Source organism: Chenopodium album, chromosome 13 (assembly GCF_948465745.1).
Source record: "Chenopodium album chromosome 13, dcCheAlbu1.1, whole genome shotgun sequence".
NCBI classification, from domain to species: Eukaryota; Viridiplantae; Streptophyta; class Magnoliopsida; order Caryophyllales; family Amaranthaceae; genus Chenopodium; species Chenopodium album.
Window position 1 is genome coordinate 3025594 of NC_137846.1, and position 18164 is coordinate 3043757.

The 18164-nt window shown below is 35.7% G+C and overlaps 2 protein-coding genes and 1 pseudogene across 3 annotated transcripts; 2 read left to right on the top strand and 1 right to left on the bottom strand.

Moving 5' to 3' along the window:
- Positions 1–1779: 1779 nt before the first annotated feature.
- Positions 1780–4345, bottom strand: LOC145575965 (urease accessory protein F pseudogene; annotated as a pseudogene). Its single transcript, XR_014098301.1, has 2 exons — positions 3656–4345; positions 1780–2641 (listed from the first exon to the last, which is right to left on the bottom strand). The product of XR_014098301.1 is annotated as an urease accessory protein F pseudogene (transcript).
- A 2914-nt stretch (positions 4346–7259) lies between these two features.
- LOC145575966 (RINT1-like protein MAG2L) lies at positions 7260–11145 on the top strand. Its single transcript, XM_081633747.1, has 4 exons — positions 7260–7580; positions 7690–7794; positions 8854–8969; positions 9126–11145. The coding sequence occupies exons 1-4, from the start codon at positions 7301–7303 to the stop codon at positions 11031–11033; spliced, it is 2409 nt and encodes an 802-aa protein (XP_081489873.1). The 5' UTR covers positions 7260–7300; the 3' UTR covers positions 11034–11145.
- A 912-nt stretch (positions 11146–12057) lies between these two features.
- Positions 12058–17389, top strand: LOC145575967 (cyclin-dependent kinase C-1-like). Its single transcript, XM_081633749.1, has 12 exons — positions 12058–12284; positions 13829–13910; positions 14041–14131; positions 14238–14267; positions 14395–14483; positions 14596–14668; positions 14765–14885; positions 15019–15136; positions 15500–15639; positions 15712–15769; positions 16389–16459; positions 16577–17389. The coding sequence occupies exons 1-12, from the start codon at positions 12175–12177 to the stop codon at positions 17100–17102; spliced, it is 1509 nt and encodes a 502-aa protein (XP_081489875.1). The 5' UTR covers positions 12058–12174; the 3' UTR covers positions 17103–17389.
- The last annotated feature ends 775 nt before the right edge of the window (positions 17390–18164 follow it).

Here is an 18164-nt window from a genome sequence, read left to right on the forward strand (position 1 = left end):
CACGCGGTTTTAGGAGATGATTAGTGAGGGTAAACGAGCGATTTTATCAATATAATTTTTACACGAAGATTAGAATAGGGTTAAGTATCATTTGTAAAAATTTTAACGAATAATTTATCCGTTTACATTACATAAACCCGACCTCAAAACACGTGCCACAAGGCTGTGTTGCAAGTAAAAAGAAACGGAGGAAGTATTACTTTGTTTATTCCCAAGTTAAAGGCCCAATTTGGTGAAACCAGCGTAGCGGATAGCTTTTAGTGGTCGAGTAGTGGGTAGCTGTCAGAGTAAAATACAATAAAAGTCATACACTCCACATTATATTTCGACTGCTAACAATTTTAACATTTGAGAAAAGTTACCTCAACCACCAATTGCTATATGAAGCGCTATCTTACCAAATACTCGTATCAAAACGATAACTGCTACGTAAAATGCTATTGTCGAACAGGGCCAAAGTCTTATCTAAGACAATGAATTTCTGTTTGTTCAAAATAAAAAAAAATAAAAAAAAACAAAATGAATTTCTGTTGGTTCAAAGTAAATTAAATAAAAAACATGGTGAGGTTTGATCTTTGATTAATGAAATTTTATTTAGTTAGATGAATAGAGATTTTTATTTGAGGACTAGACAAAAATAGTGTGTTGTGATTTAACTTTTAAGTGATTACTGATTACTATATACTCCCTCCGTCCTTTAAAAGTGTTACGTTTTAAGTAATTAAATTGACTATGATTCAAAATTTTACTGAACTGGAACTACGGCAAATCAAACCAATTTCAAAGATTAATCATGCTGATACATCTCATACTCTCATAGCTGCAAGTCCATGCATATAATTGCACTTGTATGGCATGAAGATAAATACAAATGATGGTTTAGAGGAAATGCAAAGTGTTATGGTTGGTGAGTGCACAACGAAAGTGAAGATATGTTTGATTGAGATATATAAATTGAATTGGTAATTGGTAAGATAATTAATATAAATGAACACACGATTTTATGTAACGACGAGCACTTTTATTCCACTATTTGAAAATAGGAGAGTAAAGTATCCTTTTAAGGGTTTATATTACAATATGACTCTCTCTATATTATTCTCTAAGGAGTATTACAAAGTAGGAATAGTGGATTTGTAAAGGTAAATTGTATAAGGAGTATTACAAAGTAGGAATAGTGGATTTGTAAAGGTAAATTGTATAACGAGGTGTAGTATGTAGAAAGGCTTGTGTATGGTATGACTTGTTGTGTTGTGTTGTATTCAATGAATGCCCATGACCTATATTTATAGGTGTAGATACAGCTTAGAAGAAATGGCCGGAATATTCTAGAAATGCCCCCATCATTCTTGTATTCGTAATGTTCTATTCATAATGTTTTAGAAAATTCACGAACCATGTATTATATTCTAGCCAATAGCTTCCAATGTCAATAATGCTTTTGAACATTCAAGTATGTTATTGTTCTAGAGAAATCATGAGCAATTGTCTTCCTTGATAATTCCGGAAGCATCTAGAATATGTACAATACTCCACCAAAATAATGGGCTTATAAAATTTGGGCCATACCCAACACAAAGGAAGCCAAATTTCAGGCTTTTGGCTCATTGATCCATATTTTACATTGTCTACATTACAGCACAATTAAGTTACATTTTGACATGAAGAGTAAATGTTGGAACAACCCAGCATCAGCACACAACAGAAAGGTGGACAATCAATAACAAATGGCCAATAAATTTACGAGACAGGTTAGATGATAACGAAGTTACCAGGAACTTCATCAAGCAAAAAATTAACGTGTTAGACTATCATCTTATGTTCAACCAAACAATCACTTACATATTAATATCAACTCGGGCAAATAAAATATACTCTCCTATGAGCAGAACATTCTAGCAAACAGGTAGCTATGGCAGCCCTGCACAACATCAATCAAGGGTGCAGTTTGGCATGCATTCTCAACATCACAATTTTTCCATTTCATCAAAATCTTCTCTGCAGTACAAACCACCCTGTGCTGCAGAACAGCACCACCCTGAGGCCCAATCAAATTCAGCCTTGTTGCAGCAGAGATTACGTCTCTTAGTGTGATAAACAAGTAAGCCCGTTGAGAAATATCAGGAGAAATTCCAAGAAGCCCACAAACAAGTCCAAATATGGGAGCATGGTGGAAGGAAATAGCCTTAGCACCCAGAGATTGTTCTCTCACGATTTTCAAAGAAGGTACTTCTGTAAACATGGATGCAGCAATCCTCAGAAGAGCTGAACCTTGAGTAGTTGATGCTTTACGAGCTAACTCATTGGTTAGCATAGCATCCAACATTTTGTCAAGTTTATGCCAAGTTTCTATGTCATGTGATACAGTAGTTGCATGTACAAAAGGAAGTAGTAAGCTCCCGATATTTTGCAAAACTTGGATCACAAAAGTCTGGAGATCCTCAGGGTTATTGACTAACCGAGATTGTATTGCAGCCTCGAGGCCAAATGAATGTGCAAAACCACCTGTTGGTAATATGGAATCGAGAAGTTGCCATAGGCTCCATTCCAAGGAATTGCTAGATGGATAGATGTCACGTTCTATATTTTCATCCATCACGCCCTCCATTTAAAAGGGCATAGCCACATAGATGTAGACAATCTAGCATTACAATAAAAATTTGCATAAGCAGGCAGTGCCAGGCACTTCAAGGATAATATCTTAGCGACTCTCAGAGTGTCAGAATCTCAAGTCAATACAGGATAAGTATAAGTTGTTCAGTTCAGAGGTAAAATGCTATTGAATAGACCTGATCAAATAAATAGCAGAATTCAATATCACATTGCAAAATCAAGCAGAGAGATACTGCTGAACTATAATCTCTGCTATACGACCAATTGAAGAAGCTACCAAGCCTAACATCCATATCGTGAATTCAACCAGTGGCTCTAATGGGGCTCTTTACTCTTTAGAAGAACCAAAAATGAAAGAAAAACTATGGCAGATCCCAAGATTTAATGCTTATGCTAAGGTTCAAAGCTCAATACACAAAACACAAACACGATAATGCAATCCTGTTTAGATGTCAGGTATACTCCATGGTAGACCTCAATGTGTTCGGTTTCTTATGAGAAATTTCAATTACCTAAGGGGAATCGAACTAGGTAAGCAACATCCTCGATTTAAACATTTTTGTCAACCTCAATCAAACACCCTCATTATTTTCAGATGTTTACACTATTTTACTTCAATTTACAACCAGAATAACGCGCATTACTTTAGCCATTAGAGTAACATGATCACACCAAATGTTTATTGAACATTTTAATCCCTAAATGATTATCAAAATGTAAAATTTCTTGCAAACATCAATGTAATATTATAGCTATGATTCAGATTGGAAACAAAAAGGCATAAAATGATACAATCTTTTCATATATAACATAATTAAATCATCAATCAACATAACGAAATCATCAACAAAATATTTCATATATATTCAACAACTCGAACATCCAGTGAAAAGAATCAATGAGATTAACCACATTAATCTCGGTAATTAACAACAAAATTTCCACCTTCTAACTAACTCTACAAAATTATTACACAAATCAAAATAATTATCTGTAAATTGTAATATTACAAAATTTAAAAATGAGATAGAGCAGAAATTACCTAAAAATTGTTGCTGAATTGATTTGCAGGAAAAATGTGGATAATCGAAGTTTGAAGTTCTTAAGTTCCTACCAAATCAAATGAATTGGAATTTGTAAGTAAAGCAAAATGGAATAGAGTATCAAACTAGTAAAATTGAAATTCTTCTTTTCTCTGAAAATAGGAAGAATAAATAAATTGGGTGGATGTAATAAGAGGTCGGAGGAGTAAGTTCTGTTCAACATATTTGGACCTACTGTATGACTTTATTACTCGATGCGATCTAAAGAGATTCCGAGCCGGACTCGAATCCAAGAACGATCCAATTGTCACTTGGTTTTTGTGAAGGTTTTTTTTTAACCCGTTTTTATTTGGATGTGTAAAAACACTGACTCTTTTTTAGGATTTTTTTGTAAATAACCACCCAATATGTACCTTGTATTGAATTAACCACCCTTTTTTTCAAAATTAATAAATATCACCCATTAATATCAAAACTAGTAGATTTCACCACCCTTCTTCAATTCCGGCCAGTTTTCCGACTTGAAGTATACGTGTCACCACATAATTGCTAAAAACAAAAAAACGACATAATTAAAAAAAAAAAAAAAACCCTTAACCCCGGCCCTTGGCAGCTCCCCCATCTCCTGCCACCCCACTCAAATCACCACCTACCGCACCACCCTCACCCTAACCAACCACCACTCCTGCCGGCGAACCTCACCAAGCCCCAACCACCTAGCCCCCACCCCTAATCCCTACTCACATCGCCGCTTCACCACCAAACCCCACCCACTTTGTCGCTTCCTCAAAATACCCCTACCCACGTCGCCGCTTCCTCTGCTCATTCCAAGGTTGCACTCTTCAATTTGTTTTTTAATTTAATTTTCTGTTTTTTAGGGTTTTGATTTGTTGGCTTGATAATTAAGATTGTTGAGTGAGTTTTGTAATTGATTAAAGAAGAAAGAGGAAGAGGAGGAGATTTAGAGAGTTGTTGGTTATTCTGGAGATATGGGTTGACAGTGGTGAGTTTGTGACTATGGATAGAACTATAGAAGAGATGGGTTATGGTAGTTGTGAAGGTGGTGGTGAGATTGAGGAGTGGAGGAGATTGCAGGAACATGTACGGGGAAGGGAGTAAATGCCGAAAATGAAAACGGGGAAGGGGAGGGGTGCCGGGGTAGCAGAGCTACCGCCTTCCAGAGGTGGTAGTGGTGGGTTTGGTTTTTTTTTTCTTTTTTTTTATAATTTTGTGAGCCCCTAGGTCGGAAAACTGGCCGAACTAGTCAGAAAATTGGCCGGAATTGGAAAAGGGTGATGAAATCTACTGGTTTTTACATTAATGGGTGGTATTTTTAATTTCGAAAAAAACAGGTAGTTATTTCAATACATGGTACATTTTAGGGTGGTTATTTACCAAAAAAAATCTTTTTTTTTAAGATGATAGAGATATATAGAAACAAAAAGGACTCATATGATATGAGAGAGAGAAAAAAAAAAAAAGAATGTATTGATTAAAAAATAGTGACCCGAGGGTCTCGAGTAAGATGTATAAGGGTGTGTAAGTGTGTTCTATTCACCTGATTTTTACTTATCTAAACTTATCTAGTCATCTAAACTTATCACAACTTACCTGCATTTTTTTAGAACTTATATGTCTTATTATACCTTATTCCGAAATATAACTTATTTTAGTTGTAATTTGTACTTGGATGACCCTTATTCGAACTTTTTTTCTTCTTAAATTTAACTTGTTTGAACTTATGTAAACTTATTACATTTGAAATGAGTGAAAATAATTTAAACAAAACAAACCTTAAGCCTTAAAAAGCCTTCAAACTCTCAATGTTCTTTTCTCGACGTGTCATCAATCACCTAAATGAATTAATGCAATGTGGAACGAAGGTAATAATTAAAATGGTGAATTTGTGTTGTGCACATGAAACACCTTAAATGCACTTAAGTTTTAACTTTAAGTTTAATACTCCTCTCTCAATTGATATATTACTCCGTATAGTGGATCCACATTGCAACTATAGTGTAACACTCTTCTTCAACAACCTTGCATATCTGTAGAGCAAATCATCAATGATCCAATGATCTTAGGAGCAGAAGTCGTCATGGTTTTAACATTAGTAGGAGAACTTTAATTCCTCATTCAATTAAACACGTAATTTCTACGATTTTGTATGAATCATGTACAGGTCCATTATACTTTTATTTCTTATGATAAGAAAAAAGTACAATGGACCTGAATCCTGCCAAGAATCAAACTTGAATGTACATTCTACAAGACCAATAATAATAATAAAGGATTATTTTGGCGGTTGTCCAGTATTTTTCTTCCAAATACATCAAATTTTCATTTCATTGTCAACAAAATACCCATTTGAATAACATTGAACAAGAGGCTACATGATACTCCCCGTTGATGATTTATAATAAAGACGTTAAGCGGTTGAAGTATGGTTTTTCTTCTTTTAAATGTAGTCATATTTATAGAGCGAGTAATACCTTAACACATCTTGTAGCTAGATATAATTATAGTGAGTTGATGTTTGGATGGTTTGACAATTTCCCCCGGCCCAAAGCTTTTTAACTTTGGCGGAACTCAATTGATTTAATAACGCAAGTACTAAATGCAGTACAAAATAACCTAAATGCAGAAATTAATTAATGATGTGAAAACAATTAAAAGATTGAAATAGTCTTTTTCAAATAAAAAAACTCATTCGCCATTTCACCAGGCTTTCAATTTTTACATTTTTTATTTTGCAATTCATTTCACTCGCCAATTTTTTCCATTTCATTCACCATTTTTTTTTTCCCAATTCATTTCATTTCACCATTTCCCTCAAAATTCTGCAATTTGAGCCTTAGAGACGAAGAAGTCGTTCACTGCTCATAAACCATCCGGTCTAAGGTTTTTCTTGTTTAATTTTTTTTTGTTGAATTGTTGTAATTTTTCATTATAAGTACCCCCGTCTATTTTTTCGCGGGGGGGGGGGGGGGGGGGGTACTGTTTACCCCCGGAAATCTTATCAAGTGGGTACTAAAGACAACCAGAAATCATAGACGAGGGGTACTGGAGACCCCCAGAAATCTTAGCCGGGGGGTACTAGAGACCCCCAAAATCGTATACGGGGGGTGCTGGAGACCTTCGAAAATCTTAGCCGTACAAGATGGAAATTTTATTTTGTTTGATTATTTATCTATTACGGCACATAATTTTCGCACCTTAAAAAAATCGTCATAGTGCACTTTATTATTGTCTTTGAATTTGTATAGTATCCAATATTAAATAGGATACAAGACTGAATACGTTAGAATTTGGTCGTAAATTAAACGGTGGGAAATAGGGATGATTATATAGTTAGGAGTATACAAGATTAATTTTAATTATTTAAAAAAAAAGTGGAGGATTAAGTTAAAACAAGGACAAAATTGAAATATAATCTTTTTTAAAAAAATAACTTATTCTGCATTTAGGTGAAATTGTCATTTGGTACCCCTTTAATAATTTTTATATTACTCGTCGAATGTTCCTTTCCTTTTTTTTTTTTCTTTTTTGGGTGCAATAAAATGTCACACCATTGCGCATATTCTAAGACAATTTCACCACTGAAAAAGCACCGAAAAGACAAGCAAAATCCAGTGTAATAAAAAATGGAAAAGTTGTGTGAGGAAGATGTTCTTCCCAAACTCAATGAAATCCCAGAAAATATATTGGGGTTTATCAATAATCTAGGATTTAACCCTTCAAACTTTGAAGATCTAACAATTGAACTCAATACAAATTCTACCCATCTTCAAACTCATCTCCAAAATCTGCACAATACTCTCGGTAAATTGTTAATTTCATGGGGTTCTCGCTCAATTCGCGCCAAATCTTCTCTACAAGATTTCACCATTAATTTGGAAAATCTCAGCATTAAATCTTCCTACTGTAAGTTATATTTTCAAATTCACAAATTCCCTTTTAATTAATTTTTTGTTGTAATAATTTGAACTTATCAATTTTCAGATTTAACCCAGATTTTAATTTTGTTTGATAGGTGGAAATAGGGCTGAAAGTAGGAGGGTTGAGAAGATTGTAGGCAAGGATTTGCAATACATTGCGAGAGAGTTGCGGCGTATTGATAGCATACGTGATTATGCAGGTGGGTTTTGGTAATTTCTTTGTCTTTTTGTTTTTTTATAGATATTTTTGATTTTGAAAGGTGGGATTTTTTTTTAGAATTGTGAACATGATTTCTTAATTTCTCTGATTTCCTGTTTTTCTAAATTTGATGATATGATGGCTTTAGATGATGTGAATGCCTGTTTATTTTTGGTTAAGTTCTATCTTATAAGAGTGGCAATTGCTCATTGATTATATTCCTTTTCTATTTTGGTGTGTTTCGATTTGTCCCTTTTCACAATATTGACATATTACTGGCTTAATCCTGCTTGTTATCGTCTGTAAAACGTTATATACGACTGTAAACGTGTAATGTATCTAGCTTGTGAAGTTTTATTAGTAATTGCAATCCTGTTTTTTGGGCTTTGCTAGTACGTATTTTCTGCTCATTTTGTGATAGTAATTTGTCTTGTTGGACGTTTCACTTGTATTGTCGATGTGTAGTATATTTCTGGCTTGTCTTTGGATGATAAGACTGTGGTCATCGGGAGGTTATGTGTTGGGTTAGGTAACCTGGACTTATATTAACCCTCTTTTGTGGTGTTTCTTTTTCTTGTAATGAAATTAGGAGCCTTGATTATTGAGCATTTCACATCTCAATATTTGAAATCAAGTGATCCATTGTGTCAGAGGTAGTCATTAGTGTACGATTCATGTATGTTTGGTGTTAGATAAGAACTCCTCATGTGGTCTGTCTAATGTTTGTTTATATTGCATTTGATGCGATGAAGCTTATCTTTTTTTATCTATTGTCAAAATGTAATATATTGGTGCAAGTGTGCAATGTCATACTTAGTTTTGCAATATATGCCCCACTTGCTTTGTCAAGGACATTTCAGAAATATCAAAGGTCAAAGTAATGCTTGTATTCTCTCTCTATTTTTGCTTTGTTATCTTTTCTGCGTCTTTAACTATATGACTTGCTCGTATAAGATGCACCCCAGCAATTGAGATTTTGTTGCTTTCTCACTAAGGGATAATTAGACAATTTGTTAGTTGCATGCCTGCTGAAGTTGTTGCTAATTATGACTAAATGTAGGGGTTGCGCTAAAGTTAGAAACACTGGTTGGTGATCTTGAGGATGCTGTATCTGCTTTGAATCGTCGCACTGGATATACTTTCTCAAAACTTGATCCAAGTCCATCAATCCCAGGAGTAATGATCGACTTTGCTCTGTACTCTCTCCTTTCATGTATGTGCATGTAGACTTGGAATGATAAGCATTATATTTTACAAAATAAAATGGAAAAATGAAGAAAAGAGGCACTGGGACAGCTGCAAATTAATGTCCTTCTGTTTATGAAATTGCAGTATTTTCACACAAAGTTAGACAATGTTCAGAGGGCCGTGAAGGCCATCAGCAATATTGAGGAACTTCTGTTGGGTTTACTGAAAGATCATCCTCAGTGGTGCAACCTTTTGAAGGCTGTTGATACCAGAGTGGATAAGACTTTAGGCGTGCTTAGGCCTCAGGTAATTGCTGATCATCGGAATCTTCTCACTTCTCTAGGATGGCCTCCCAAATTTTTGGCATCAAACACACAATATGGGGAGGCTACAGGCATCCCAAATCCTTTAGTACTCATGGAAGGAGAAAAGAAACAGAGTTATTCACAAAGTTTTTTAGCACTTTGTGCATTGCAGCATGTGCAGTTGCAGAGGGAAGAACGACACCTAATTTTGTTGGGACAAAAGAAAGAAGAGACTCTAGGGCTTTGGGCCATCGATGAATTGGTGTCTTCGATAGCATCAAGGATTGAGCATCATCTGCTCAAATGGATTAATCAGCCTGAGCTAATGTTTGCTCTTGTTTATAAAATTACACGTGATTTTATTGAAGGAGTGGATGATGTTTTGCAGCCTTTAATTGATGAGGCAAGGCTAGTCAGTTGTAGTGCTAAGGAAGCTTGGGTGTCGGCAATGGTGCAAGTTCTCTCTGGATTCTTGGGAAAAAATGTGTTCCCTCTTCTTGCTGAGAGGTACAAAGAGAAAAATACTAAATCAGATGCTATTTCTTCTTGGCTTCACCTGATTGATGAAATTGTAAGATTTGATAACCGAATGCAATCATTCATCAGTTCAGAAACATATCTTTTTCCGGGTTCTTTAAGAAATATGTCTGCTTTGTTTGCATTTTGTGATAGACCTGATTGGGTCCATATATGGGCTAAGATAGAGCTAAAGGATGCATGGAAAAAACTAAAACCGGAACTGAAGGATGAGCGAGCTTGGTGTACTGATCATAAAGCAAAGACAGAAATTGATCAGTATTTTCTGTCTACAAGAGAAGATCATAAAGCTCCTTTAGCTGCAGAATATGCTCTGAAGACAGCCTGGGAAATGATCCAGCGTTGTCAGACTCTGCCAGGTACTGCACGTCGAATACAGTTCATTCGATCAGCACCTGGAAAATTCCTTTGGCGCTTCTTTAAACTTTTGCTTTCGAGGCGTAAGAGTGCTGACTTTTCTGCTTATGATGGTGAAGAGAGTATAGTTAAAGTCTGTCGTTTGATCAATGCAGCCAGGTTTTCTGAATTCAAATTGCTAGAATGGAGTGATGATGTTGATCTTTTGGAATTGAGACTTGCTGAAAAGGGACTAAATGTCAATCCTAAGTTTGATGCAGCGAATGGCGGTTGCTTCTTTGAAGAAGAGATCGATAACTTAATTGAGATGGAGACCACTTGGCTCATGGAGTTAATCACTCATGTTCTTCATCAGTTTGAAAATCACTCGTACTATTACTTCCATGATGTGGAACAGTTTGAGCAAGTTACTGAAGGAGAGACAACTATATCTGATCATCTTGTGGGAGCGCTAGATTACTTGAGAAGCCGGCTTCTTCTGCTAAAAGAAAATCTTAATGTTAATGATTTCTTGGATACATGGAGAAGTATAGCTGATGGACTTGACCATTTCACATTTCGCAGTCTTCTCTCTCTTAATGTTCGATTCTCAGATAGGGGAGCTAAACAATTGATAGTTGATATGCAAGGTTTGTTCTTTGCTTTCAAGACTTTATGTGCTCGACCAGAAGCATTTTTCCCATGCAACAGGGATTTGCTTAAGCTCTTGAAATTGGGTACAAAGGAGGCAGCGGATTTGAAGTCTAATCTCATCAACCACGCAAAAACTTCTTGTTTGTTAACTTATAGTATAACCAGCTTATCTGTAGATCAGACATTACAGATATTGAATAGCAGAACATTTTTAGTATGAAAAATCTGAGTCAGAAATTCTGTTTACTCTTTTACTCTTCCTTTTCATCTGAATTCGGTCTGACTATATGAGCAGTAAGCATCATTATAGATTATCGGCTTCTCAGCAGCAGGCAAGCAAAGATTTTGCCTTGAAATGCTGTTATATTTTCATGTGTTTATGTACCATAACTTACATAACTATGCTCAGTTTCGTCTTAATTTTATCACACCTTATTAGATTTCCAGAAGTAAATAGGTGATCATAATGTACTTGTATTGCATTCCTCTTTGCTAAATTGCTAGAAAAAAGCGGTGGGAGAGTAGCATGAGAGTATGATCATCAAAGATTTGTATAAGATTCCACTTGGACCTACAATAGGATTTCACAAGTGACGCTAAACACGTGAGACTCAAAATTCTCGTGATAAAAGAGTGTGGACATCTACTTCTAGTCCTTTTCAAGACAATTTATTGATTATGTACCTTCATTGAATGATTAAGTTGAAGATCTCGAAATTGATATTGATACAGTCTAACTTGGCGAAATGGGATGAGTTCGATAGCAGATCATGGTGTTTTGAAGATCCTCTCTAGCTAATGGAACAATAATCATGATTTGATATGCTGATCCGTTTATCCCTAAATCCATTATATATTCACTTAACTTCGACTATATTTGACAATACATTTTAGACATGTTAAATAATTAAAACTTTTGACAAAACACCTGAAATAAAATTTTAGAAGATCTTAAGTAAGATTTCATTTTTAATACCATCTCAAAATGTCTAATATACTAATCAACTAACTTATCAATTTCGGCTATAAACTTAATAATTTCAATTAACTTATCAGTTTCACTTTTTACCTCGTTTTCGGATATTGTATCGGATATCGTTGCCAAACGTAGCCTTCGTTACTCTTTCATACGGGCTTTACCGGTTTTAACAATGGTCCATATGGTATTTGGCCAACATCAAACATAAGGGAAAAGGTATTTATAGCAAGGTCCTTTTTTTATTTATTTATTTATTTATTTATTTTCCTTTTAATTTAGCATCTTCTTCACTACTTCTGCTAGACTACTTGTTTCAGCATGCCATAGCAATTCCTCAATTCCACTCTCTCTCCTCTCTTCTACTTCCTCAAACCCTAATTTAATGGCGGTTGCTGCTATTGGTCAAATCAATTTGCAGGAGTTACCATCCTATGGCTCCCGAACCGTCGATTGTTTTCAGAAATTGGAACAAATTGGAGAAGGCACTTACGCGTAATCATCTTTCTTCTTCTTCCTTTTATTTTTCAATTTTTGATTTTGGTTTTGAGTTTTGATCATGTTGTTGAATGTTGATTTCTGGGTTGATTTTTTTATAGTTGTTTTGATTGCCTAATTTTTGATCTGGTATACAAAAGTAGGGTTTCATTAGAATTAAATTTTAGTTTATTATGAAATTAAAATGTGTGATTTTGAATTATTAGGGTAAAATTAAAATGTGTGATTTTGAATTATTAGGGTAAAATTAAATTTTAGGCTTTGATATTGAATCGTTTTTAACATTTCTGGGTATTTATTAGATTATTTGTTTGTTGAGGTTTATCGAATTAATTTAAAATTATAAAGGTGTGGAATTGTGGATTGGGAAAGAGGCATGAGTTTGCCTTGGCCAGAACTGGGGTTTGGGATGTGGTGTATGTTCAAAGAGAAACAGTGGTGGTGGTGTGTTGGGTTGCGAATTAGCTAGAAAGAGGCAGGCGATCAGGAGATGGAATAGGTGGATATGGGATCGGGCTGAGACGGGTTAATTAAAAGGTGGAGGGATGGGGATTGGCGGCTTAGATGGCTAGAGAAAGGGGAAGCTTTTAGATGTTCATCTTATTCTATGATAATTGAATGTAGGGTGTTTAGGTATGTTCTAAAACACAAGAAGCAACTGTAATTAGGTGTAGATTCCAGGTATTACTGAGATTTCATTCTAAGTGAAACAGTTGCTTGTTTACTTTTCTCCCCTTTTTTTTTTTTTTTTTTTTTTGAGATTTGTAACATTTCTATGTTGGCTAATTAATTTTGCACTAGAAAATTTTCCTAAACAAATTTAAAGGAAACTAATAAGATGTTATGTTAGTAACTTCTGAATTGGCTGGTCAACCGTTTTGCAGTGTGACTGGGGTAGTGGTAGAATAGAGTACATTTCCTTTACCCTGACATAGCACCTGAAACCTATTACATTTGTCAGGCCTATTCATGGGCTTTGTTCAGAATTTAGAGAGCTTATACATATCTATCCCAAATTCCTAATCATTTTGTTGAAATATCCACATGTAATGTGCTCTAGGATCAGTTTTTTTTAGCTTTTTCTGTCTTGACAGGATGGAGATTATAATTATTGCAGGCTTTGTGGCAATACTTTTTGGTCACACTAAAATAGTCAAATGTATTGGTAGAAACTGTGGTTAAAGAATTCCTTCATTATTGTAAATGTAAGACAGACAAAAGAAGTTGCAATTGTATGTTGATATGGATGGCATCCGGTTTGATCAACTGGGTTGGACAGGCTTTTCAATTTTCGTTTGATACTTTTCATGTGTATGTGTATGGTAACTACCTGATATTAGCCTACCTTTTCTGTAGCTTCTCCAGGAACCATAGATGATTTTTTGTCTTACATCATATCTTCTCTATTACTCTTACTCACTATCATGGTTCTAATTTGCATTGAAGCCAGTATTAATTTATTTGCTTTCTCCTTCCTGTATCAGTGTATAAACAATGTATGAACGAACTTCCTATGTTTTTTCTTTTTCTTCTACTTGCAGGCAAGTGTACAAGGCTACAGAAATTCAAACTGGGGAAACTGTTGCTTTAAAGAAAATTAGAATGGAGAATGAAAAGGAAGGGGTATGCATTCCGGCAACAAACAATCTATGTTGACTGTCAAACTTAATAAATTTTAAATATCATTATGCATTAAGAAGCAATGCTCAGTGCTTAGTCTACAAGATGTGTAATTCATTTTATTGGTTTCCAGTTTCCGATCACTGCCATTCGTGAAATCAAAATTCTGCAGAAGCTGCAACATGAAAATGTAGTCAAATTAAAAGAGATTGTGGCTTCTCCAGGTGAGATATGTTGGCTGTCAACAGTATTGCTGTCACCTAAATATATGTTGGATAATTATTATTTATACGTGGATCGATCATTTTCTCATGGTATGTTTTTTCTCAGGTCAAGAGAAAGATGAGCAAGGGAGGCCAGGCAAGTATATGTGGCACTGTGGCAGTGCCTTGTATTTTTCATATTTTGGCGCCCACATTATAACATTATTCATTGTTTTTGTCTAAATGGAATTTGTGTGCTTCCTCTGTTAACTATCTATGTAAAGGTGGCATTTACATGGTCTTTGAGTACATGGATCATGATTTAGCTGGCCTTGCGCGTTGTGCTTCGATATTTTCTGTTCCACAGATCAAGGTTAGGGATCCTTCTCAAAATATTAATTAAAAGAGTGATTTTTTAAACAACTATCTAGTGATGTGTTTTTTTTTTTTTTTTTTTTTTTTTTTTTTTTTTTTTTGAACTTCAGTGCTATATGAGACAGCTTTTGATGGGACTTCACTATTGTCATGTGAACAAAGTACTGCATCGTGATATAAAAGGTTTCAATGAAGCAGATATTCTCCGTTTTCCTGATTGGCACCGCACGTATACGTGGATTAATATTGATATATATGCTGTTTTGTTTGTAATGCCAGGTGCAAATCTTCTTATAGATAACAAGGGAACTTTGAAGCTTGCAGATTTTGGCCTTGCTCGGTTTTTTGCAAATGAGCATAATGGAAATCTTACCAATCGTGTCATTACCCTGTGGTATAGGTATTTATTTGATTCGTTGAATAATGATTGTATCTCTTAGTAAATTTTGTTTATATACAAAGTCAAAATTCATATGTGGTTTCTTTCAGAATTCTATTCTAGATCAATTGCTGATGTATATTAACTGTTGCAGACCTCCTGAGCTGCTACTTGGCAGTACTAAGTATGGTCCTGCTGTTGATATGTGGTCAGTAGGCTGTATCTTTGCAGAGCTTCTGGATGGGAAACCTTTATTTTCTGGGAAAGATGAGGTAAAGAAGCCCTCTCTCACTTACAAATGAATATATATAAGTAAAATCTATCACTTACCAGAAATAGAGAGAGCTTGAGGATTGAAATAGAGTATTTCTATACCTAGATATTTAGGTTAGTCTCTTGCTTTGTTAAGGAGCTATTCTTGACTGCAAGGACAAACTTTAACTTGAGTGCACTACAGCATTATGACTGCGTGCACTGCAGCATTATGATGCGCGCACCATGCTTTTCCTACCATGTAATGTGGTACTTTTAGTCCTGAGATGCAAACCTATGATATTTGGGGGCCTGCTTCCTTTTAATATTTGCTAATCATTGAATTCTATGTTTTTGTTATTTTGTGCTTTGGGATATTTTAGCCAGAGCAAATAAGTAAGATCTTTGAGCTGTGTGGAGCGCCAGATGACTCCAACTGGCCTGGGGTCACAAAACTACCTTGGTATCCCAATTTCAAACCAAACAGGCCATTGAAGAAGCGCCTTCGGGATCATTTTAGACTGTAAGTTTGGGTGCTGTAAAATTGTGAATAAACTTGTTAAGATAAATATAAAACTAATTTTCTTTCTGGTAGCCTTGATCGGCATGCTTTGGAATTGCTGGAGAAAATGCTGATTCTTGATCCTGCACAGGTATGAAAATGCGGGTTACTTTCATTAACAATAGGTTTTTTTTTTTAACAAGAACAGAAGAGCTTATATTACAACTAGATTAAAAACATCTAGGAAGAGCATTGTTTGTGGACAAAAGATGGCTGCCATGGCACACGTAGCAGTGAAAATTGCTGCCATGAAACCTACTAAAACCGAAATGAACATAAAGAAAATAGCTGAAATAAAATTAGTGCAGTAGATAGTAGTGTTGGAGCAGATCAGCTGCTCTTGAGCACCCCCCAAGTAGTGATCAGTTGCCATCCAACATGGCAATGCAGTTGGCGAGCTCGTTAGTGTAGCATTGAGTCAGGCCAGGGGGAGAGAAGAAATGATAGACAAGAGGTTCATCTTGCATCCTGCCAATATTTGCCATGCCGTGGGCAAGTTGGTTATTGCTTTTTATGATTTTCCCCTTGTAGAAGGAATTGAAACCTGATAATAGCTGGCTACAATGACCTTGTATTATTTATTATCATTTGTTTGTAATCTGTTTTTTTTTAACTTCATTTCATGGTTTCGAGCTTGCTTTACAACAATTAACAAGACAATCATTTATTTTTATTTCACATTTTTAACTCTCTAGTTGATGTTGATACAGAGGATCTCTACCAGAGATGCACTTGATGCTGAGTATTTTTGGACTGATCCTTTGCCTTGTGATCCTAAGAGGTTCCTTTCCTCCTTCGTATGAAAATTTTCAGCATTTGCATGTAAAACATATGCTAAAATGGGTTCTACTCCGTGCTATTTTAGTTCCTCACTAAGCACAACTCTTTGGTGAAACAGTTTACCAAAATATGAATCATCACATGAATACCAGACAAAGCAGAAACGTCAAAAGCAAAGACAGCACGAGGAAGCCGCAAAACGTCAGAAACTGCAGCATCCCCCTCTGTATACTCGTGCGCCCATTCAGTCTGGTCAAACCCATGGTCAGATGCAAGCTGGTCCTAATCAGCCCATGCATGGCTTGCAACATTCTGTTCCTTCTGGGCCTGGCCATCATGGGAAGCCACGAGGACCCTCTAGATATGCGCAGGGAGGAAACCCTAGTGGGGGACGTAATCGTCCTAACCGTGGAAATCAAGGTGGTGATAGAGGCTATGGCAGTGGCCCGTACATGCAACATGGACGAGGCCAAGGATATGGTCCAAGTAGCATGCCAGTTGCCGGCCCACGAGGTGGTGCTGCAGGTGGTTATGATGGTGGACGAAATTACCAGCAAGGTGGTCCTTATGATGGTTCTGGTGGTGGCCGAGGATCAAACATGATGGGCAGGAAACATAATCAGCCGCATGGTTGGCAGCAGTAATCTTACAGTCCCAACAGGAAACAGAATAGTATGCTTTGCAATGAGCATCGGGCTACTAGAGCTGCCGTGTTTTGCTAGCAAATACTCTGGTGACTGATGGTGATGACAACCCCTGCAATTTCAGTGAAGCTGAGATATAGTCTGGTAAAAAAATTTGCAGGAGCTTTTGGTGATTGATGTACTGGTGTAGGTTATTTTGCACAATCAGAGAGTTCTGGAGTATATGTTGTCATGTTGATGTATTAAATGATTCTCTTTTTGGTTAATGAGCTTTATGTGAGAAGATCCATGCCCTTATGCATCCCTGCTGAGTTTACTGAATAGCTTCGCCATAATCTTACTGTTTATAATTTTTTTTTGGTGTTTAGAGAGCCACAAGGATGCGTGATGACAAAGTAGTGGTCATAAGTGAAATTCATACTAATATATAACATAAAATATAGTGGCTGAAATGGTCTATGAAAGCAAAATAAAGTCTAGTTTGTTCAAGGCATCTGACTAATTAAAGTGATATTTGCATTGCATAAGTTTGGTTCCATATGATCCTAGTTAGTTCTTACGCTAATCATTCTCGAATTTTGCATTCTAGAGTTCCATGATTAATTTTTAGTGTGTGAACTTAGAGATTCGGAGTAAAGTTTTAGTACATCTTTATTATATGTATTTAGGCTTCGAGTTAAGGCTGTTAAAAGAGAAGGTTTAATAGTAGTTTGATGAGCTAGAACTGTTTGAGCTGAGGGCAAATTTTTAGGGAATTTGAGCTTATAGTCGAACTTGAGTTGTGGCTTGAAGTAACAATATAGGACTAGTAGTCTTGATTGAGTGTCCTATTATTAATTCAAGCCATAGCATCTCGAGTTTACTTGTTTGCGTATATGTTTTTGTGAAAATTAATCGAAAAGTTCCAACACTAAACTTCGATCCTCTTATAGTCTTATTAGAGTATTAAATCCAAACAAATAACAACACGTTTGACTGTAGACAAACTTTGAATGAGGAGTCTCAAATATATATAATCGAGCTAAAGATCGAAATTATTGTACTTGTACATCTCTTAGTTAC